This window comes from Cryptomeria japonica, chromosome 7, assembly GCF_030272615.1.
Source record: "Cryptomeria japonica chromosome 7, Sugi_1.0, whole genome shotgun sequence".
NCBI classification, from domain to species: Eukaryota; Viridiplantae; Streptophyta; class Pinopsida; order Cupressales; family Cupressaceae; genus Cryptomeria; species Cryptomeria japonica.
The window spans coordinates 361,079,289-361,103,913 of NC_081411.1; the positions used below are offsets into that span (position 1 = coordinate 361,079,289).

General features: G+C 38.3%; 1 protein-coding gene across 1 annotated transcript; it reads right to left on the reverse strand.

Annotated features, from left to right (window-relative positions):
- Nucleotides 1-3,646: 3,646 nt before the first annotated feature.
- LOC131049810 (cell number regulator 10) lies at nt 3,647-5,003 on the reverse strand. Its single transcript, XM_057983888.2, has 4 exons — nt 4,539-5,003; nt 4,374-4,445; nt 4,083-4,295; nt 3,647-3,989 (listed from the first exon to the last, which is right to left on the reverse strand). Exons 1-4 carry the CDS (start codon nt 4,771-4,773, stop codon nt 3,907-3,909), a joined length of 603 nt encoding a protein of 200 aa, XP_057839871.2. The 5' UTR covers nt 4,774-5,003; the 3' UTR covers nt 3,647-3,906.
- Between the last annotated feature and the right edge of the window lie 19,622 nt (nt 5,004-24,625).

Below are 24,625 nucleotides of genomic sequence, written 5' to 3' on the forward strand. Positions count from 1 at the left end.
AATAAAAGAGTAGAATTTGAGTCAGTTCCAAAACATCCATATGGAGAAACTCAGGGTTACGGCAGAAATGGAGGATCTTTCCAATTTTGTCATTAAGTCAAGCATGAATGAAGTACTCTTCCAAAGGGAAATCTCTCTCAAGTCTAAGCTAAATGAAATTCTTTGGCATGAAGAAATTCACTGGAGACAAAAATCCAGAGAACTTTGGCTCAAGGATGGTGATAGAAATACCAAGTTCTTCCACAGATAGGCTAATGCCAACCGTAGCAGGTCCAGAATATCGGAGGTGGTAAAGTCAGATGGTAGTATTGCTAGAGATTATGAGGATATTGCCCGGGACGCAGTAAGACATTTTGAATCTCTGGTGAATGGCAATTGTCAGAATGATCAGGAAGCAAGAAACAAAATTCTAGACGCAATCCCTCCTTTAATTACTGAAAGGCACAATATAGAGCTCTTCAAACCTATTGACTTAGAAGAAGTCGGGAAAGTTACCTATCAGTTGAATCCTGATAAGACTCTAGGCCCTAATGGTTTATCTATGGCCTTCTTTCAGCATTTCTAATATATTATTGCCCAAGATTTGCACCTAGCGGTAGAAGAATCGAGGAAAAAATGACTGTTGGGAGCCATCAATCATACATTTATAGCCTTAGTATCAAAAAAGAAGAACCCTCAGCAAATGGGTGATTTTAGACCAATTTCTTTATGCAACTCAATTTACAAAATAGTAACAAAGATCATTGCTAACAGGCTGAAACCTCTTCTAAAAATTATTATTTCAGATGAATAGAGTGGCTTTGCCCCCGGTCGCTCTATTGTTGAAGGCATCATCTCTAATCATGAAACCCTCCACATCGCTAGGAAGGCTAAAGCTTCTTGTATGATACTAAATTTGGATATCATGAAAGCCATGATATGGTGGAAAGGGATTTTCTTGTAGAAGTATTGAAAAACTTTGGCTTTTGTAATGAATGGATCACTTGGGTCAAGAATTGTCTATCAACCCCCAAATTCTCAGTTTTGGTTAACGCTTCATCTCATGGTTTCTTCCCTTCAACAAAAGGCATTCACCAAGGGGATCCTATGTCGCCATTTCTGTTTATAATTATGGTTGAAGCTTTAGGTCGGATGATTAAATCTCTTCACTGTGATGGTCACTGGCTGGGTGTCAATGTGGCTACAGGAGTTGAACATTCAACCCATTTGCAATTTGTTGATTATACTATTCTCTTTGGATCCTCTAGCAGAAGAGAGGCAAGGATAATAAATACATGCCCGAATGACTACTGCAAGGCTTCGGGGCAAAAAATCAATTGGAACAAGTCAGAAGTTTTCTTTATCAACACGATGTCGAATATGCAAGTTGTCCTATCAAGAATCCTTAATTTAAGAGTGGCAAAATTTCCAGGTAAATTCCTTGGGACTCCTCTTTTTAGTGGCCGCAATAAGACTTTCTATTGGATACATCTTATTGAGAAAGGTAAAGCTAGGCTTGAAAATTGGAAAGGGAAGTGATTATCATCTGTCAATAAGCTTACTATGATAAAATTAGTCCTCTTTGCCTTACCGGTTTTCTCCATGGCTTGCATGAAGCTACCGGTTGCCATAGAAGATGAGTTAATCACCATAATGAGAAATTTCCTTTGGAATGGATCGAATGATAAAGGGAAGTTTCCACTTATTGCCTAGGGAAAAATAAGCCAACCAAAAAATGTTGGAGGTGCTGGCATTCAACGGATTTCTATTATGAATTTGGCTATGGGTGCAAAATTGGTGTGGGAAATTTGTAGAGGCGGTAATTAGAGATGGACAAGAATCCTTAAACACAAATATCTAGACTCACTTGAGCCTAAAAGGATTCTCACAGTTACCAACCCTCCTAGGGGCTTGACCATTTGGAATTTTATTCTGGACTGCAGAGAGATCATTAGCGATCAAGTCACTTGCGATGTCAAAAATGGGAGGAATGCATCCTTCTGGCTGGATTCTTGGAGTGCCAACGAAGCCTTGTGTCATAACCCCGTTCTTCAACCTATAATGAGAGAAACTTGCCGGATTTGGGGTCATAAGGTTTGTGATTATGGTCATTCAATTAAGGAGAATGGTATGGACAAATGGGTGTGGAACTCTCTGGACCCATTGGTTTTAGCCCAAAATCAGAAAGACCTTCTTACCGATATTCTAAAGAATCAAATTATTCATCCATCCCCAGACGAGGACATCATTAGATGGTGTGGCTAATTCTAGTGGTAAGTATAAGGTTTGTTTTGGCTATAAATTGAAAGAAGCTACAGTAGATAAGAAGGATTGGCCGGTTAGGCTGTTCTGGCACAAACATCTTCTTCTTAAAGTAGGTTCATTTGCTTGGATGGCTTTTCAGAGGAAAATATTAACCAATGAAAGACTCCTTAAATTGGGTATTAATGGGCCTAGTAGATGTGTATTATGTCGGAATCAAGAGGAAACAATTGATCACCTTTTGCTACACTACAATTTCTCCAGCAACTGTTGGTGGCATTTTATGAGTAAGTTAAATCTGGTATGCCCTTTTCCGAAAGGTTTGGATGATTGGTTTCTACTATGGCCTAAATCAAAATGCAAGGCATTATTTGGGGACTTATTTGTTATCCTTCCCTTGCTGATGATTTGGGAAATTTGGAAAGAAAGGAATCGAAGAATTTTCCAGGATAAAGAGATGGGCCAGTTAGCCCTCTGTGGGAAAATTGAGAACCACCTGGTTGAGCTCCTGAACGAGGCGGCCAAGTCCAAATCGCTGAAAAAGAATCTATACACTGACTGGGATTGGAAGTTAAAGCTTGCATTCCCAAATTTGACCATCCCCTCACTTTTCAATAATGGTAATCCTGCGATACCGGTTAATCCAAGATTGAATGTTAAGTGGGAAGCCCCAGAACCAGGGTGGCATAGGATTAATTTCGATGGTGCCTCTGCAGGGAATCCGGGGCGTAGTGGTATTGGATGTTGTATTAGAGATTTTGAAGGCATCTGCATTAAGAAAATTTCTGAAGACATCAGTCTGGCCACTAACAATGAGGCTGAATTCCGAGTGGCATTAAGAGGTTTGCAATTGGGGGCTGAGTTGGGGATAAAAAGAATCCATTTGGAGGGTGTGTGTGTGTGTGTGTGTGTGTGTGTGTGTGTGTGTGTGTGTTTATTTATATAAAGCTTTAAAGATTTAGATAGAGGGTCTAAATAATTTGTTTGGTGGATGTGTAAAAAAAAAATGGAACATAGTAAGTATTATTATAAAGCATCAAAAAAATTGCCTAATAAGATGTAAATTTTTCAAATCAATTAGATTGGAGAAAAACATTATGTATAATTTAGAAACATAAAAATCATGCATCTTAACTTTATAAAAAATAAAAAACATATATAAAAAAATATAATTTATAATTTTAACTGATAGAGAAAAAATTGAATAATAATGAATTAAAAAAAGCCATGACAAGAGATTGCAATAGTACTAGCCTAGTACTAATAAGTAGAATGATTTTATAAAACATTAGAATATGTAATCATTTATATATTTTTGATAAATGAAAAATTTACAACTTTGCATCTTTGGTTTTTCTTTATCAATGTTTTCAATACAATTCTGTCATACATAACGACATTAGAATTTGCTCTAACTTCAGCAAGATGATAGGCTAGATCACATTCTCTTTATTTACGATTTGAAAAGTTCCATTACGCAGTGTTTAACCCAAAGACTAAATTAGATATGATTCCACTCAATTATTTTCAGAAGGGCACTCACAGAAACTCTGCTAGAGTTCAAATCTCGGCAATAAATTTTTTTAATAACCCCCTTACTAAATCCATTCCAAATAAAATTATTGAGGACGACCATTAAAACTCCAAAATGCAGAACCGGTGGGATCATCTTGCCATGGTTGGATACGCAGGTGCTGCCATGTCAGTCCCCATCCCCTGTTGTTGCCTTCGCAGGTTCCCTTCCCAACCTGAAACAAGGCGGACAAAAAAAAAATCAACTCCAAACCAGCTGAACAATTGTAAATGTCGGTCAAGATGTAGTCACACAAATGTATTATTACCGAGTGAAGGGGGAAATCCTTGGAGTTTGAGTTCTCTATATTCCTGGCACAGAGCGCAGGGTTCGCAGAAACAATGGACCAGACAATCTGCGCAGGGGATATCGGCCAAGTTGTATTTGTCCCTAATCTTGGTTCGGTACCAGCACGAATAGCAATACGCAAACCCTGTCAAACACAGCAGCGCGCCATAGATCCCTCCGCTTACACAGCACGCTGCGTCAAGTTCCAAGATTCAGTCTTTCCATACAAGAATAAAATCCAATAAACATAATATTTGATTTGTGTACTTACTGGGAGAACCCTCATCCACAATCTCCGCTATCTGCCCAAATGTGATGCAGGGGCACCAGCATGTGAGGCAACCTGCACAGATTCAACATTTCCCCTGTTAAAATTATCATTACCATATAAGAGGACGGGAAAAGGAGGAGAGTATTGATAAATTGAGTGTCATACAAACGGATTGATCTGTACAGCAGGCGCAGAGACCAGTGGACCACTCTGTGGGACGAAGAGGGCGGCCTTGAGGAGGATATGGCTGAGGCGCAGGCGGGTGGACATATTGTTGGGGAGCTGAGACGAAATTCTGAGGCGGCAGCGGAAACCCTGGTGCAACCTGTTGCGGAGGATGATACAGAGGAAAGGGAGGAGCAGATGCTTGAGGTTCTTGCTCGGCCTTAGGGGCGTACATTTTGGTCCTCTCCTGCTGCTGTTTATCTCAATTTACAAGTGCTAATTTTAGTCTGTTAGGGCAGGCATTTAACATTTACAGGATTCAATTCATAGGCCGTCCATTCACGTTACTCCGGCTTCGGGGATGGTTCCTGGATGTTTCTGCCATTTGAATTTTGGAGTCTTTTGGCTGACTTTTTAATGCAGTGAAGTACCTTTGCCGTGTTGACTGAAAACATTTTACCATTCCACACAAAATTTTCTTTGCGAGCTGGGCTGAAATCCTATTTCAGATGACCATGGTTTGGGTAGATATTTTTGTTAGGTAGATTTATCAATCTTAAAAAGGATTTATGGCGTATCAGTTTTGGAAAATAAAAACAACTGTATGATTAAAGATAGATAATCATAATCAAAAGCCGAGGAACTTTCCAAATCTTAGACTTCTCATGCATACGTCTTTTCTTTAAGAATAGAAATTTTCCAAATCTCCATTGACTAATTAGAGATATTTCTTTTTCTTAAGACTTTTCAAATCTTTTATATTAGTCATAAATATTTTTTTTTCTTAATATTGTATATGCTGTGAGGGAGACGTCTATCCAGAATTTAGGATGTATTTTTTATCATATTTATTAATTGATTAAAAATCAAAATATAATAGTTTTTTTTAATCTTTTGATTAACAAATATAATCAAAGTTGCATACTAGACACTGCAAAGGGGAAGAGCACCAGCTACCATTCATGTTCTAATAACCTTTCACTCCTTGCACACCCAACCCCTCAATTAATAACTTTAAAAAAACTAAAAAACAAATAACTAAAAGCTCATAAATAAATTTCACATGTACCAATAACCGCTCATTTTTCAGCGTTTTTGGACCTCAATTGGCCCATTTGTGCACCTTCATTGGTACCCATAGCACACGACTACTGGGGCATTTATGCATAAGTGTTGGTGATTTTAAGTGCACAGTTATTGGGTTATCTTTAAGCAAATATCAGGCGACACTTTTAAAAGTGTACATTTTGACCCTTGTGCATAGCGAATCTCATAGCGTGCATAGATACTACCCACAAACCAAAACAATAGCTATAAGCAGTTAAGTCACATGCAGAGACAACAACAAATAAAAATCGTCAAAATTTGATCTACCGTTTAGAATTTGTGGGTGCATGAAGTTAGTTATAACGGCTACTGGTACACTTGCCCTAGATGATCCTATTGTGGAGGTGGAAGTAATGTTTGACTTCATAATAAAAAAACTATCTAAGTTGTATAAAAACCACTTAAAACAAATGGTAATAATAAATTTAAGCATGGAGAAATAAATAAAAACAACACCACAAAAACCAACACTCTAGCATGAAGCACATCAACAAGATTCTAGAGAAACTTTTAGTTAGCATTCGCAATAACACTAAACTCTTTGCTCAACTACCAGATAAGCCAATCTTTATTATTTCTAGTATCAACCTTGGTGTCATTCTAATTAAAAGTTGATTCAGCAAATAAATCAACAACCATATTTTCTACCCTTCTATTATGGTTCCACTTAACAACATTGAAACCGTGAATGAGGATTTTAATGTCTTTATGGTGCAAGAGCACCACCTATGAAGGCATGGATCAAGGTCATGTTGGTTGAAAAGTAGTCTAAGATGAATGTAATGAGACCCCATGGGTCATTGATGTAATCAGTGTAATTGGAGTGTGACAAGCTTTGTCCAAGTGAGGGTCAAATTATCACTTAGGGTCTTGTAGAGCAATTTGGGTCAATAAGGGTCACAATGGTCTAAATTTTGAGACCAAGTGACCAAAGGGTTATTTGAGTCATTTTTGATGAAATTAAATAATATATGATGTCTTTAGGTTCCTAAGGTAGTCCAGAGTCTAAGTTGGTTACAAGTTGCAAAAGTTGTCCATTTGTTGTCATGACAATTTTGCAACTTTTGGTTGGTTTTGTATTCCAACGATTAGTTCATTTGAAAATCAGTTGGAGATGGTTGTTGTTGTTGGGGAAGAACATATAAAGCTCCCAAAGACCAAAATATGTAAGGTTATTGGTTTTTGGAGCATAATACAAGCATCAAAGTGTTGGAAATTTCGAGAACCGTCTGATTTTTTGTTGATTCCTCATTGAAGGTGGATTGGCAAGCATGATTATGATAGAGATCCTGAAACTGCAGTGACTTACCTTTCTTTTGCAATTGGTTTGAAGTTTTGAAGTGATCTTTGTTATGTTTGGCAAGCATTTCTTTGATGGGTGGTCTGAATCCCCTAAAACCCTAGGTTTTGACAAATGTAATGGACTTTGGCCTATCAATTCTGAGTCGAGAATCTTGAAACTGTGGAATATGATAGGCCTCTGTATGATAGGTTGGAATATAGTGCCTAAAGTTTTCTCCAACATTTTAGTGTGTTTGATGAAAAATCCATAGGTCTAGCATCATCATGTGACAGACCGGTTGAATGAGGACAGTACGTGTGAATTGAGTTGTAGAGCACAGAGAAGGGGTTTGAATTTTGTAGAAGAGTATTTTTGAGGTTTATATAACATTCCATGGTTAGATAAATTCATCAAGTAGGAGGATCATACAAGATTTTGGAAAGTGTCCAGTCAAGTAGGCCTAATAGCCCTAATAAGTCAGTTAGTGCAGTATAGGTTGGGATATCTGCAAAATAGTTGGGAACCTGAAAGTGACATGTTGTTGAAAACTTCCAAAAGGGTGTCTATAAATGTGATTTTTTTGTCTAGATCCTTTGGGAATCAAAAGTTATTACCTGATCTCCCCAAAAGGAGGCCTAATTGCAGTTAGGTTTGTCTATGAGCAAGTGAGTCAATGTTGATGGTACGAAGAGTCTAGACCATGGAATCCTATTTCATTTGCATCAAGATGTTTTAATAACACCCCTCCAAGGGTTTTTGTGTTGAATTGGTCAAGTGGGCCCTTTGAACCACTAATCCTAGTAGTAGCCCACTCATGTAAGCAAAGGTGTGTGTACTCACTCAAGATTTGTGAGTGCTTGTTGTTTGGAAGGAGACATATTGGAGCCTTTGAGCCTCCTATGGAATTGGTAAGTGACATGGAACTATAGGTTGACTTGGTGTTGAGTAGGACCCATTGGTAGTAGGGTTTTGGTTGAGTAGTGAACCCTAGAGGCTAGTTGGTTCAAGGTTTCCCTTTTAGTCAAACACCTCCTCATCATATTAGTATCAAAGCAGTATTTTAAAAATCACTTGGGTGGTGTGGTCTCAATGTATGTCAAAGGAAGATGTTGAAGTAGAGGCTAGAAAAATGCCTCCTAAGAGTATGTCACAAGATGCAGTGAAGAAGTTGATTGAAGAGATGCTTGAGTCCAAGCTTGAAGAACTAAAGAAGACCAAGGGCAAGGATAAGGAAGATGGAAGTGACATTGATGAAGAAGGGGATAAAGAAGATGGGGAAGCCCCTAAGCGGGTAGAGGAGATACATTTAGATCAAAGGGCATTTGTAGATGCCTTGAATTCAGTCAATAGGGACACCATAGATGGGTTGCCTATATATAGTGGAAGCATGGAAGCAAAAGAGGTGATAGACTGGATTGAGGCATTGACCAATCATTTTGAGTACAAGGAAATCCCTCGAGATAAGAGAGTCAAGTTGGCAAAGGCAAGGTTGAAGGGGTCTACTCTTAAATGGTGGAACTTTGTACAAGGCGAGAGAGTTAAGGAGGGGAAGAGTATGATAACCTCCTGGGAAAGGATGAAGGCTAAAGTCAAGGCACAATTCATGCCCATTGATTATGAAGTACAAATATACAAGAAGTTGCAGAACCTTAGACAGAGAGACCTTGATGTGAATGCATATACAGAGGAGTTTCATAAACTCAGTCTCAAATCAAAGAGACAAGAACAGGAACCAGAGAGTGGCCAAGTACTTGAATGGCCTAAGCATGAACATCCAAGATGAGATTAGCATCTTGGCACCGGAGACAGTGAACAAGTGCTTCCAGTTGGCCCTAAGGGAAGAAGAGAAGCTAAAGAGAAGGAGTGAATAGGTTAACAGAGGTAAAGGAGGGATAATTTTCAGAGGCAGAGGCAGTTTTGGAGGAAGAAGTCCTAACCAAAGGTCTAGTGGTGATTCTAGCCAAGGAGAGAAAGTTGGGGACTCAAGTAGCAAAGGAGGCTACCGAGGGAGAAGACCTAATGGAAGAGGTGGGACAAATGGGTAAAGGAGAGGATCCAAGTTCTCCAATATGAGATGCTAGAACTACAATCAGATGGGGCACCCGACTTATAAGTATCCAGAGAAGGCCTCAACTTCTCATGGTGGTGAGAGGAGAACCACTTTGATTCAAGAAGATGCAAGGAGTGTGACATCTCCGGAAGTGAATTTGCTATCAAAAATGGGAGAGAACATGATGATAAAGAGGACACTTCTCAAGGAACCAGTGAAGACTAAGCCATCCCAAAGAAGGGTTTTGTTTAGAGTCAACTACAAGATTCAAGGTAAGGTTTGTAAAATTGTAATAGACTCGGGGTCTACTGACAACATTATATCTTTGGAAGCTATAAACAAGTTGAACTTGGAGAGGATAACCCATGGTTGCCCATATAGAGTCAGTTGGTTTAGCAAGAGGCAACACATACTCATCAATGAACAAGCATGGGTAGAATTCAGTATTGGGGGGTATAAAGACAAGATTTTGTGTGATATCCTTCCTATGGATGCTTGTCATCTTTTGCTTGGCAGGCCATGGCAGTATGATAGGAAGGCTCAACATGATGAGTAAAAGAATGCTGACTCTTTCCAAAAATATGGTGTGACTTATAAGATACAGTCATTGGTAGAAGGGTACCCACAGCAGGTAGGATCTAGTGTGATGATGGTGGGAGAAAAAGAATTCCTCGATACACTAAGGGAGGAAGGTGGAGTAGGCTTTTCCTTGATTGTGAAGCCCAAGGAAGAAAGGAAGAAGGGTGTGAGTGAGGTAGGACCTAAGGAGGTCAGATAACTACTTGAAAGGTACAAAGGAGTGGTTGTAGAAGACATACCTGATTCCCTGCCACCTATCAGAGATATTAGCTATCAAATTGACCTCATACCAGGAGCAGTACTCCCTAACAAGGTTGCATATAAAATGACCCCACAACAGTATGAAGAGATAGAAAGACAATTCCAAGAACTCCTAGACAAAGGGTTGGTGAGGAAGAGCCTTAGCCCATGTGCAGTACCTACTATTTTAGCCCCAAAGAAGAATGGGAAATGGAGGCTTTGTATTGATTCTAGGGTCATCAATAGGATAACCATCAAATATAGGTGTCTTATTCCTAGGATAGAGGATCTAATGGATTGTTTGGGGGGAACTACCTATTTCTCCAAGATTGACCTCAAGAGTGGGTACCTTCAGATAAGGATAAGAGAGGGGGATGAGTGGAAGACTACATTTAAAACCAATGAAGGGTTGTATGAGTGGGTTGTGATGCCTTTTGGTCTTTCAAATTCCCCTAGCACCTTTATGAGACTAATGAATGAGGTGTTGCAGGAGTTTATAGGGAAATTTTTGGTAGTCTACCTTGATGACATATTGGTGTTCAGTAAGAGAAAGGAGGAGCACTTGAAACACTTGGAGATAGTCTTGAAGCAGCTACATGAGCAGAAGTTGATGATAAATTGAGAAAAGCGTGACTTCATGAAATAGGAATTGGTTTACTTAGGCTTTGTCATCTCTAAGGGTGACTTGAAGATGGATTCTTCCAAGGTAGAGGCTCTTTTGAAATGGCCTACACATAAGACAGCAGGAGAGGTAAGAAGTTTTCATGGTTTGGCAACATTTTATAGAAAATTCATTAGGAATTACAATGATATTTGTGCACCTATGTTATAAACCATCAAGGGTGGTGGTAAGGGGAAGTTTGTATGGACCAAAGAAGCAGATCAGAGTTTTGAGTGTTTGAAATAGAACGTTGCCAAGTGCCCAGTACTAGTATTGGATGATTTCAGTAAGGTCTTCACCATTGAATGTGATGCAAGTGGGTTGGCTATAGGAGTAGTATTGAGCCAAGATGGAAGAACGGTGACCTTTTTTAATAAAAAACTAAATGAAGCAAAGAGGAAGTATTCCTCATATGATCTAGAGTTGTATGCCATGGTACAAGCTCTAAAAAAGTGGAGATGTTACTTGCTTCCTAAGGAATTTATCGTATATACTGACAATAAACACATTGTCATGACCAATCTTTGTTCTTCAAAGAGATTGTCAGAATCCATGGGTTACCTTTGAGTATTGTCTGATAGAGATAGAAATTTTTTTGGACATTTTTGGAGAACCTTGTGGAAAAGATGGGGTACAAACTTGTCCTTTAGTTCAGCCTATCACCCTCAGACTGATGGCCAAACTGAGGTTGTGAATAGGTCTTTGGGAAACCTTCTTAGATGTTTGAAAAGAGATCATGGATTTAGTTGGGATGTGGTGATACCTCGGGCAGAATATACCTATAATGATTCTACAAATAGGAGTACAGGTCTGAGTCCTTTTGAGACTGTGTATGGTAGTCATCCAAGAGGAGTTTTTGAATTCAGAGATGTTCAAGGATTGGACCAGAGGAGTGGACATGTTGATGAATTTGCAAAAGCTATGAAAGAGGTTCTGATGGTATGATGAAAGAATAAGTATCTGGTCAACTACTGAGGGGGGGGTGAATCACTAGATAGAAAAACTAATAATAAACTTCACCAATCAATCTCTCAAAGTAAACTCAAAATAATAACTCTGTCAAGATAAAAAAACTCATAAGATAAACCGGTTGTCTGTTACAGCAAATTAACAGTACACAACTTCTTCATATCTCAATACTTATGATTATCATGACTTATCAAAAATAGTTAAGTAGTCAAGTAAATCAACCATGAAAAAATAACCACAAAAACATTCACCACTTGACACAAATATTTTTGGCGTGGAAACCCAAATAGGTAAAAACCACGATGAGATGAGACTCACAAGATAATATCCGAACTCTTTTGAAGTTCACCCTGTTAGGAGCCTAGCCTGTTAAAGCTTTACAAAAAGTCTTGTTAAGAACTGATCCTGTTAGGAATCACCTAGTTAAAGGATTGACTAAAAATGCCTTGTTAGAAGCAATACCCTGTAAGGAGTAACCTCAGTAGAGGATTTGAAAATCCAATCTAATGGACCACCTTGTTAGAGGATTTGAATAGCACCACGCTTTTTAGAGCTTACTCGGTTAGAGGATTTCAATTCTGTTGTAATTGTTAGATGTAGCGTCCTAAAATTGCGACACTTGCAATTCTGACTGCATTTGGGTCTTCACGATGGCGATGCAACACGAAACCTGAATGGAGACCCCGAAACTTGTTCATGACATCAAAAACTGCATTTTTTCAGCACCCTGGCCTGATCCTCCTTGCACCCTGCTGTCCCTGGAGGTGGGACCATGGCGCCCAGTGCCCTGGTCCCTGGCCATATTTTTGGGCCCGGTCTCTTTTGGGTCTCAGGTCTTTATGTTTGCAAATTGGAAAATAATCTTCCCAGGTTGGCCTAAGGTCGGAAAAATTAGTCTTTTAACCCTAATTGACAAGTATATAAACTACATTTCCTCTCTCATTTTGAAAGATGGAAAAAAAGGGCTGAAGCGATACTCAAACATTCAAGCATTCAAGCATTCCTTCAAGCAATTGATCATTCTAAGTCTCCATTCAAGGCTAAGTGTTGCATTCAAGACAAGGATTCAACCATTGAAGAGGAGATCACATACCACTTACAACATACAACATACAACAACATTTACACCTTCGCATGTAAGAATACAAACATTCTTACAACAAGGTACTAGTACTTGTTTTACATTACAATCATTTAAATTTACAACATTTCTCATTTCTTGGTTAATTCCAAAACCGGGGTTTGACCTAAGGGCAAACCCCTAATCCCTAACCCCCTAATCATCTTCGCTTTTCTGTGTGTAGGTTACAGGTACGCGGTTGTAATTGAAGATCTGGAATCCTTGTGCAGAGACAAACAGATCCCCCTTCGTTTCACGGATTTTTCGGAGGACCGTGTGCACGCCGGGTGCCATCGTCCCGTCAACTTTTGCTCAAATTTGCAGGACAGCGCCGTCTCGACATTTCACTACTAATTCCAGGTCCGCAACTTCATCCTATATTCCTATCTCTATTTATAAGCAAATCTTTCTCACTTTTCATGCATTCCTAGCTTAATCCTTCTATCTACATTCTTTACAAAAGAGGGTAGCCTTGTTGTCTTAACCCTTGAAACTCATTTAGAATCCAATCTTGCGTTGTGTGGGATTGGATCTTGTGGGTTTCAACCCCTCTTTTGAATGTAAAGTCTCCCCTAAGTGAAAACCGTCAACCCTAGTGACCTCCTTCCCCTCTCCTCGGAGTGGTGGGGGGAACACTTAGGGTTCGCTCACGATTTTTTGCTTTACATTTTGGTGAACCCGACGTGAACATCCTTTCTGATTATTCATGATTAGATCTGAAAAATTTGCTTCCTTAATTACATTTCCATGTTTGATCTTTTGCAAATTTTAGAGGTGAATGCATAAAAACCCTAAATTTTCCTTTTAGTTATTGAGCTTGTGAAATGTTTAATTGTTAATGCTTGTTTCAGATCTACCCTTCTATTGCAAATTATCAATTCATATTTGTGCTTTAATTCTGAAAATTAAGTGGTTAAGTGTCAAAACCCTAATTTTTAAAACCCTCTTGATTCAACCTTTGACTGATAATTTCACTGATCAAAACATCTCCAAATCAGCTGTAACTCTGGATTCCGCAACAAAATCATAATATCTTCCATCCCTAAAAATTTGGAAAAAGGTTGCGAGGACCATGTGCACCCCGAGCGCCATTGTCCCCAACATTTTTTCTGAAATTTCGGGAGCTAGATCTTACTGTATTTTTCTGCTAAAATTCAGAATTTTGGCTGATTTTATCAATTACAACACTTTCAAAATTAAGGTCAAAGTTGGTCTTGTGATTGCTTGGATTAAGGCTCCTAATCATTCAAAAATTGTTGAAATTGAAATTTTGTGTCAAAATTGTGTTCTTACTATCCTAAATCTGAAAAGTGTGTTGGCATTCATTCAAAATTTTAGTGCTTCATTTAAATTCTTGCAATTTGTGACTTTTGAAATTAAGTGTTTAATTGTAACAACTTTGATTTCCGCTTTCAAAATTGAATTTTGCGTGAAATTGAGTCAACTTTTAAATTTCAAAGCTTGCATTGCTCTTAGTATTCCCTCTAAAATCATAAAATCCGAAATTTCAGTTTCCCTCTCTTTTTCAAAATTCAAATTTTGCATTTTTCAACAATCTGGGTAGGGTTCAATTTTGAGATTGCAACTTTAATTTGGCCTATCTACAGATTGTAAAATCACTCAATTTTTTCAGATTAGATTTAAAATCATCATAACTTTGATCCCTGCAAATTTCGAAAAAAGTTGCGAGGACCGTGTGCACTCCGAGCGCCACGGTCCCTGACATTTTTTCCGAAATTTCGGGAGATTGTCGTGATTGCATTTAACAGCTTAAATCTAGGAGATTGGCTGATTTTATTGAAATTTGCTATCTCTGAATTCAAAATTTTCTCTCTCTCTTTAGTGCATGAGTTTTACAACAATAAGCCCTACTTACACTATTCCCGTTAGACGAAGCCATAGAATTAAGTCTTTCCAAGGTTTAATTACTGAGGAGATGGAACCTAATTTGAATAGCCTTTTTAACGAGGACACGGGTAATTCCTCTAATCCTCCTAATGATGAAGAAGCTCTCCATGAGGTTTCTATAGAACAACTTTCAAAATTGGATAACCAATTTGACGATTTTCAACAATGGATGTCTCAAGAATACCCCGATAGTCAAGCTCTTCCCTTAATTGAGGGTCTAAAACGTATGGTTCAAAGCGATAAGAATGGAATTGATATTTTGTGTGGTATTGAACACATTGTGGATTCAAATGTGATGCCTATGAAGAGTTGTGCCGAAACTTTAGGTTATACACAACCTCCCACTCAAGTCAATCATTCTATTCCTTTGACAACCTCTATTGCTAGCATACCTACCTTTACATCAAACATAATGACTACTTCTATACAAGACATTCCCCCTATGATCACCAGTCATGGGGGCAATCCTTCTTCTTCAATCAACCCTCTTCCTTCATTCAATCCGACTTCTTCATTCGTTCCTTCAATGAGTGTCCCTATTACATCTCCACAAATGAACCTGGCGCAAGGGGGCAATTCATTTAATCATTCTATTCCTCCTTGTAGTGCTCCTCTTTTCCAATCATCTCCTATGACTAACTATCATAGTGTCCCACCACCTTACTCTCAATCAATACCTTCTTTCAATAACATAATACCTCCATCACAATCTAACACGTCTAATATGAATTCTTCGACTGAAGCGACCATTAACAATCTTGCACAAACTGTCTCTTCTTTACAGCAACAAATTGCCTCTATGAATCAATCTAAGTTTAGTGTGCCCACATTTGATGTTGCGAGCCCACTTTCTCTTGACATTGTTCGAGCTATCCCTCCTAAGCATGTTGAAATCCCGCATTTGGAGCTTTATAATGGTAAAGGTGATCCTCTAACACATGTTAAGACTTTTCAAACAATATGTACCGATTTTGCTTATGACCAAAGGTTGCTTGCAAAACTGTTTACTAGGACATTAAGAGATAAAGCCCTACAATGGTATTGCTCGTTGCCTTCTTATTCTATTATTTCTTTCGAACAACTTGCAAATGCTTTTATTCAACAATTTCAAAACAATATAAGTCCTAAAGTTACTTTGATTGATTTAATGCATTGTAAACAAGGTGTTAAAGAAAAAGTGACTGATTTCATTGGTAGATATAAGCATTTGTATGCTCAAATCTCTTTTCCAATGCCTGACAATGATATTCAAAGAATCTTTATTTCTAATTTACAAAAAGATATTCGAGACAAACTTCTATTTTCTGAGTTTACTTCTTTCCAACAGTTGTGTGCAACTCTTCACAATTATCAACTGACTGTGAGTCAAATGGAACAAGCAAATCCTATGGCTCCGAGTGATAAGGGTGATAGTAGTCAACAACCATTTGGGAAGTTTAAACCGAACAGAGAGTCCATTAAATTCAATGAAAACATCATCAACAACAATGTGAATGCAGCATCAGGTGTGCCTCCTATTTCTAAGTTTTTCAAGAAAGAAAGAAAGTTTACTCCTTTGAATGAATCATTGCATAGTATTATGAATAAGTTATTGGAACAAAATGTTCTTACTCTCCCTCCTATAAAGCAAATTGATCCTACAAAGATTAATTCACCCTATTTTGATAACAAATCTTTTTGTCAATTTCATCGTCAACCTGGGCATGATACTGAAAAATGTTTTTCTTTAAAGGGTAAAATTCAAGATTTGATTGATAATAATACTATCTCTGTTTCAGGAGTGAATGATTAAGGCAACACATCTGTAGCTCCTCCTAATCAAAATCTTAAGATTTTTATTGATCCATTACCTTCTCATACCTCTAATGTGATTGAGACTAATGATTCCTCTTTCTCATCTGATGGTCTTGTGTCTATGACTCCGAATGTGATTAACTTTGTAGAGTAGCAAGAAAACCCTAAAGAACCTTCCATCACATTTGATTCTAGTGAAACTATCAGGCCACCTGATGGTCCTTTATACATAGTTGCAAAAGTCAAGAATACACCTTGTCGTGGAGTGCTTATTGATCCTTCGTGCATGGTTAATGTTATTACTGAAGAATTTCTCTTTACTTTACAATTGAATCAAGTGATCTATGACAAAACAAATGTGATTGTGAAATTATTTGATGCATTTTCTTCTCCTGCAATTGGTTCTATTATATTACCTATTGAGGTCCATAACAAATCCCTTGATGTGAGCTTTGCTATTATTCCTTCATCTGAACAATTTCGTGTGAAGCTTGGCTATCCTTGGCTATCTTCCATGAAAGCTATTGCTTCTCCTATTCATAAATGTTTGAAATTTCCCTATAATGGTGAAGTTGTTACTGTCAATCATAGTCTCTTTAAACCAGTTGAAAGAACTTCTAGCGTTCCTATTGATTATTTTTGGCCTAAACAATTCCAATCTCTTCCTCTGCGAAGTGATCATCTTTTCAAATCTTATCAAAAGTGGAAAACAGATATGATCCTATCTCTAAGTGAACCTAGAACACCCAAGCTTGATATTCCTATCGTTCTTGAGAAGGAAGTTCTTCCTTTGAAAGATAAAACTAATGTCTTTCCTCAAGAAGATTCCCAACCCATCCCTATGGATGTGATTATGTCTATGCCTAATAAACTTTCTAAAAGTAGACCTATACCTCCTCGTCATGATGGACTTGGTCTCCTTCCTAAACCAAATATTCCTCCTTTATACGGAGCAGTTCCTCTTCCTTCCTCTTATGGAGAGAAGAGACCTTCCTCTTCTCCTATTATCCATCCTAAGAGACCACAACCTAAACACCCAAGTGATAAGGATGAGAACATTCCTCCTCCTCAATCTTCTCCACTTCCTACTAAGACTAGACGAAATCGTTCTGCGCGCGAACACCGACGAAAGCGTCGTCTTAGAGCTCAGGTAGTTGTTTCTCAAACTTTGCAATCCCCAAAAACACCTTCAACAAGCATTATTCCATTTTCTCCAAAATCTCCTAAACATAAGATGCATGATGGTTTTGATCCTGTGCGAGTTAAAGATCCTATTTTTATAAATCTTGATGATGATATAGATGAAAATGTTATTCATGATGAAAATGTTACTTCTCTTGCTTCTGATAGTGAATATGAATCTGTTGATGTTGATAACCATTTATCTAACGAATTTTCTAAAGCACTTATCCTAGCTCCTAGACAAGAACAACGTGGCTTGGAACATGAACATAGCCCTTGTTTGGATCTTGTGATAGCTCCATCTGCTGTGTTGGATGTTCCTCCTCTAGCGTGTTCTCTGCCTTCCCGAAACATTGATCAGCAAGATCGGGGGGTAGATGACGTGCTAGACTAGTTTCATTAGCATAGCAGACTCTCTCCTCCTCTCTTTTGTTACTTCTTCTATGTGTTATTCTCATTCTTCTATTTGTTGTCCTTAGTGTTGTCTACTTGAGGACGATGCAAAGCATTGAGATCTCTTTTGGTCTCTCTCATGTTGACTCAAAAGACACATGTGTTCCCTTCTTCTAGGTGGCCTTCCTTGATTGGGGAATGAAGAACAATTATGCATACATACATATGATATACATGACTTATCATACAGCATACTGACCCCGAGGAAAGCGAAGTCACCTCGTGCTTTGTGTTTTGTGTCTATTATTCTTGGGTTTATCTCACACTTGGGGGCTAAATCTTTGTGATAACGTGCTCTTTCCCTTCTCATTTCTTATGTGTATCACTACCTTAAAGCAATCACCCCCGTTGAGGCGTGTGCAATCGTTTTAACGTAGGGGGGCATACACCCTGTCTATCCCTTCAGGATACTTGAAAATTTCTTGGCGAACTTAGCTTTGCCTTGAAAATTTTTGGTATTTCTCTTGCATGACTCATAGTGAGGGAACCTTACTACTGACAGTCATGGTTCTCCCTCGTGATCTTCCCTTTTACTTTTTCAATCGAAGTCGTAAGATCCTTAGTCCACAGGGGGCTTGGTGTGTCTTGCCTCCTTGACGTGGTGAAAGTTTTTCAATGTTGTTTCCTTGTACTTTACCAGAAGTATGAGCGTACGTTTATACTCCCGCTAAAGTGGGGGCTAAATGTAGTGTCCTAAAATTGTGACACTTGCAATTCCGACTGCATTTGGGTCTTCACGATGGCGATGCAACACGGAACCTGAATGGAGACCCCGAAACTTGTTCATGACATCAAAAACTGCATTTTTCAGCACCCTGGCCTGATCCTCCTTGCACCCTGCTGTCCCTGGAGGTGGGACCATGGCGCCCAGAACCCTGGTCCTTCGGGACTAGGGCGTCCAGCACCCTGGTCCCCCAGGACCATGGCGCCCAGCGCCCTGGTCCCTGGCCATATTTTTGGGCCCGGTCTCTTTTGGGTCTCGGGTCTTTATGTTTGCAAATTGGAAAATAATCTTCCCAGGTCAGCCTAAGGTCGGAAAAATTAGTCTTTTAACCCTAATTGACAAGTATATAAACTGCATTTCCTCTCTCATTTTGAAAGATGGAAAAAAAGGGCGGAAGCGATACTCAAACATTCAAGCATTCAAGCATTCCTTCAAGCAATTGATCATTCTAAGTCTCCATTCAAGCCTAAGTGTTGCATTCAAGACAAGGATTCAACCATTGAAGAGGAGATCACATACCACTTACAACATACAACATACAACAACATTTACACCTTCGCATGTAAGAATACAAACATTCTTACAACAAGGTACTAGTACTTGTTTTACATTACAATCATTTACATTTACAGCATTTCTCATTTCTTGGTTAATTCCAAAACCGGGGTTTGACCTAAGGGCAAACCCCTAATCCCTAACCCCCCAATTGTCCTCACTTTTCTGTGTGTAGGTTGCAGGTACGCGGCTGTAATTGAAGATCTGGAATCCTTGTACAAAGACGAATAGATCCCCCTTCATTTCGCGGATTTTTTGGAGGACCGTGTGCACGTCGAGCGCCATCGTCCTGTCAACTTTTGCTCAAATTTGTAGGACAGTGTCATCTCGACATTTCACTGCTAATTCCAGGTCCGCAGCTTCATCCTATATTCCTATCTTTGTTTATAAGCGAATCTTTCTCACTTTTCATGCATTCCTAGCTTAATCCTTCTATCTACATTCTTTACAAAAGAGGGTAGCCTTGCTGTCTTAACCCTTGAAACTCATTTAGAATCCAATCTTGCATTGTGTGGGATTGGATCTTGTGGGTTTCAACCCCTCTTTTGAATGTAAAGTCTCCCCTAAGTGAAAACCGTCAACCCTAGTGACCTCCTTCCCCTCTCCTCGGAGTGAAGGGGGGAACACTTAGGGTTCGCTCACGATTTTCTGCTTTACATTAGAACACAACAAGAGTTTGCTGATCCTTTTGGATAGCACTACACTTGCTTGATCAGATCCATTTCATGCTCCTATATGCCTTTACTCAAACTGCAGATTCATCATCCGCTTCGGCAACCACACACTCAACTAAACTGTGTCTATCTCTTTGCCAACTATCTCAAAACTAAACAACTTCATTGACCTTAAATACAAATCAATTAGATTGGTAACACAACAAAAACCTAACTCTCATAAAGATTACAAACAAATTCAGTTCAAGTATGTTCGTTGGATTACATAGCAATCTCTGCACATCAATCAAGAAAACCTTGATCACTGCTTCATTGAACTTAGTAACTTATCACATGCTTTGCATTAGATGCAATACATTTGCTCATTCCCTAGACAAAAACCGTTACAACAACTCACCAAAATCTCTTGGAATTGTCTTCATACAATAATCATGCATGTCATCATCATTAGCGCTCAACATCAAATCATAAACCAATATAACCAATTCACCAAACTTAATTGGTTAGGGTTTATAAAAAACAACAGGTAGGGTTTACCGGTTACAACAATAGATAAGCTTTACATCGTTACACTGGTTACCGGTTCTCCTCACAAATTCTTCCTACCGGTTACAGTAACAATATTACAACAATATCAATAATATCATTACCGGTTTAAAGGACATCAATGAAAACATAACATATCATTAATGAAATCATCATGCAAATGCCAACAATCTCTCCCTTTGGCATTGATGGCAATACAAATATCAATACCATTGATTGATGCATGATTGTAAATAGGAATCCTGGTTTACAAGTATTCACCATGCTCACTATGTCTTCAGCTTGTCGTTGATTCTCCTTCCCATAATCACATAATTCTTCTCCCCCTTTGACAACAATGCCAAATTGAAAGTAAAACATGTAATGTCAAATTTTACTGCGTATCATCAATAATCTGCAACTTGATGCTCCCCCTGTGGAATACATCCACTTCTACACCAATCCTCCTATAAAATTCTACAAGTAGCTCCATGACTGATGTAATCTACATCATACTTAACTAACTTCATGAAGAGGGACAACCCCTAACTGACATCTAAGATATTCAAAAGTAGTCTTAGGTAGAGGTTTAGTAAAAATATCTGCAAGCTGCTCTTTGGTAGAAACATGCTCCAAGATTACATCTTTGCACTGAACTTTTTCCCTCAAGAAATGATACTTCAATTCAATATGCTTGGTGTGTGCGTGCAAAACAAGGTTCTTGAAAATATTTATGGCACTTGTGTTATCACATAAAATCTTTATAGGTTCTAAAATCTTCATCTCAAAACCTTCCAAAATGTGCCTCATCCATATAGCCTGTGTGCAATTCATGTAAGTTGCAAAATACTCAACTTCAGCAGTAGATTGTGAAGTACAAGTCTGCTTCTTACTACTCCATGAAACAAGCCTTCCTCCAAGAAAAAATGCTCTACTAGTTGTGCTTTTCCGTTCATCAACATTTCCCACCCAATCTATATCTGTGTACACCTTCAAGTCAAAATTACCTCCACATGGATAGCATAACCCTTAATCAACAGTACCTTTCAAGTATCTAAGAATCCTTTTGGTTGCTATCAGATGTGTTTCCTTAGGATTCTTTTGAAATCTAGCTACTATGCCAACTGCATGAGCTATGTCCAGTCTGCTGTGAACAACATAGTGCAATTTTCCAATCATTGACGTGTATTTCTTCTCATCAACAGATTTAGACTCATCTTCCTTAGACAACTTACAACCTATAACCATAGTTGTCCCAACTAGTTTATAGTCACTCATGCCAAATGTCTTCAAGACCTCTTTCACATACTTAGATTGTGTGATGAAAATACCATTCTTCATTTGTTATATTTGCAAGCCTATGAAAAAATTTATTTCCCCCACTAAAGACATTTCAAACTCATTTTTTATTTCATCTGCAAAACTGTTGCTCATGTCATCATTACCTCCAAATATGATATCATCAACAAATACTTCGTAGACTAGTATTTTATCTCCTTTAGATTTGAGATATATGTTACTATCATGTTACTATCATCACTAGTTCTTAGAAATCTTATCTTCATCAAATGTGTATGAAGCCTTTCATACCATGCCTTAGGTGCCTGCTTTAATTCATATAAAGCTTTATGCAATCTGCATACCATGTCTTTCTTATCAGTCAGAGCATAACCATCTAGTTGCTCAATGTATACTTCTTCTTCAAGTATCCCATTCAAAAACGTTGACTTAACATCCATCTGGTATACCTTGAATTTCTTGTGTGCTGCAAATGCAAGTAAAGTTTTGACACCTTCCAGTCTTACCACTGGTGCAAAAGTCTCACCATAGTCTTCTCCTTCCTCTTGTGCATAACCTTTGCAAACCAACCTAGCTTTATTCTGAACCACAACACCATCTTCATTCAACTTAAACCTGAAAACCCACTTAGTTCCTATCACATTTTTATTTACTGGTTGAGGTACCAGGGTCCATGTGTTATTCTTCTCAATTTGATCTAATTCCTCCTCCATAGCTTTAACCCAATGATCATCACCAAATGCTTCCTTAGCAGTTCTTGGTTCAATAGTGGACATCATGCAAGAATTTTCTCTGATTCTTCTTTTGGTTAGTACTCTGGCATCCTTATCCCCAATAATTTGTTCAGGATTGTGATTCAGTCTCACATATCTTGGAATAACATGATCATTATCTTCAGGTTCAGCTTCTTCATTATCATCTTCTTCTTCTAAATTTATCTGTTCCGGTTGGACTCGTACATCAATATTTGCTTTGCCTATTTCAAATTTAACAGTTCTTGGTTCCAAAAAAAAGTTGCAAGGATCTTCATCCTTTTTCTCTGAATTGGTTTCCTCTGAGACTTCAAGAAATTCATCCACTCGAACATCAACACTCTCAACAATTCTCTGTGTCCAGTTGTTAAAATACTTGTAGGCCTTACTCTTGGTGGAATAGCCAAGAAATATACCTTCATCACTTTTAGCCTCAAATTTTCTAATATAATCACCTCTCTTAATAAAAAATTTGCTTCCAAATATTCTAAAATAACTAACATCAGGTGATCTACCATACCAATATTCATAAGGAGTCTTGTCCTTACCTCTCTTTACCAGAATCCGGTTCATAGTGTAGACAATTATGTTGGCAGCTTCTCTTCGAAAAGTTTTCGCTACACCTCTGTGTATCACCATCATCCTAGTAGATTCAACAACTGACCGGTTGTTTCTCTCTGCGATACCATTCTATTGTGGTGTCCTTGGTGCAGAAAGTTGTCATTTGATACCATTTCCTTCACAATACCTAGTGAATTCCTCAGAAGTAAATTCACTGCCCTAATATGTCCTCAGACACTTTATCTTCTTACCGCTCTCTTTCTCAGCTAAGGGCCTGAATGCCTTGAACTTACCAAAAGCTTCAGTCTTATCCTTCAAGAATGTGACCCACAACATCCTTGAGCAATCATCAGTGAAGATCATGAAATATCTATCACCTTATACTTTTTGTTCTTATTGGTCCACAAAGATCTGTATGAATCAAATCTAACAAATGTTCCACTAAAAAATATTTTCTATTGAAAGTTGAGGATGTCATCTTTCCCAACTGACATTCTTTACACAGAACATTAGCTGAGGAAAACCTCTCACTGTCTTGGAATTACTCACTTTAACAATGTTATCAAAGTTTATATGACAAAATCTCCTATGCCAAAGCCAACTATCATCTATCTTTGCAATTAAATAGTTGTTGACTTTAGGATTAAGATGAAACAAGTTACCTTTAGTTTGCTTCCCGATTACAATCAGTTCGCCTTTATTGTCATAGATCTTTCATATACTATTTTTAAATTCCAATGGGTATCCTCTATCATTGAGTTGTGCCACACTCAAAAGATTGTGCTTTAGACATTCAACCCAGTAGACATCATATGCACTACTCTTTCCATTACGAGAAATAGTTCCCTTACCTTTAACTATGCAGGGTGAGTCATTACCAAATCTTACAACTCCGCCATCAAATTCCTTCAGAGAAAGAAATTTGCTCCGATCACTGGTCATGTGATGTGAACAACCACTATCGATGATCCACTCATCAGAGTTATCCATCCTGGATGCTAATGCCTTCTAGTCTGACATCTCTTCTTTAATGGCTACAAACACAATGTCTTCATTAGCATCACCATCAGATTCCTCATTAGTGATACCACCATCAATAGCAATAAGACAATCTCTTTTGACTTTACCCTTGTACTTCTTGAATTTCTCTCATTTGTGCTCATTATCACCATTAGGATAGTTAGCATCAATGTGTCCAATCTTGTTGCATGCAAAACATTTCAAAGGTAATTTACCTCTATATTTACCTGTACCTCTAGGCAACCGCTTGGCCAACAATGCTTCAAGCTCAACTAAACTGTCTTCATCATCAACTTCTTTACTAGATCTGGATTCATAACTATGACTGGCATCTCTACTTTTCATCATAGATGGGTTAGAAACAGAAGCTCTAAATGTAGACTCAGATTTTTGTACACTACCATCATAACCATTTAATTCAAAAGCAGTAAGCTTGCCAATGATGGAGTCAAGAGTTACCTTAGTTTTATCAATGGACTTCAGCTCCTGAATAGTTGCAACTCGGATAGCGTCGTCCGGTAGCAGGGTTCTCAATACCTTACTGATCACTATGGAATCTTCCAGTTTATCTCCTGCACTCTTAATTTCACCGACTATCTCTTTTATCCTTTGACCATATTGTTGGATATTCT

What these genes read in the sequence shown, in the direction of transcription:
- LOC131049810 (XM_057983888.2), bottom strand. Translation starts at nt 4,773, where the DNA reads ATGTACGCCCCTAAGGCCGAGCAAGAACCTCAAGCATCTGCTCCTCCC. An exon ending in CTGTACAGATCAATCCGTTT is followed by an intron (nt 4,446 to 4,538) that starts GTATGACACTCA and finishes GAATCTGTGCAG; the next exon opens with GTTGCCTCACATGCTGGTGC. An exon ending in TGTGGATGAGGGTTCTCCCA is followed by an intron (nt 4,296 to 4,373) that starts GTAAGTACACAA and finishes AACTTGACGCAG; the next exon opens with CGTGCTGTGTAAGCGGAGGG.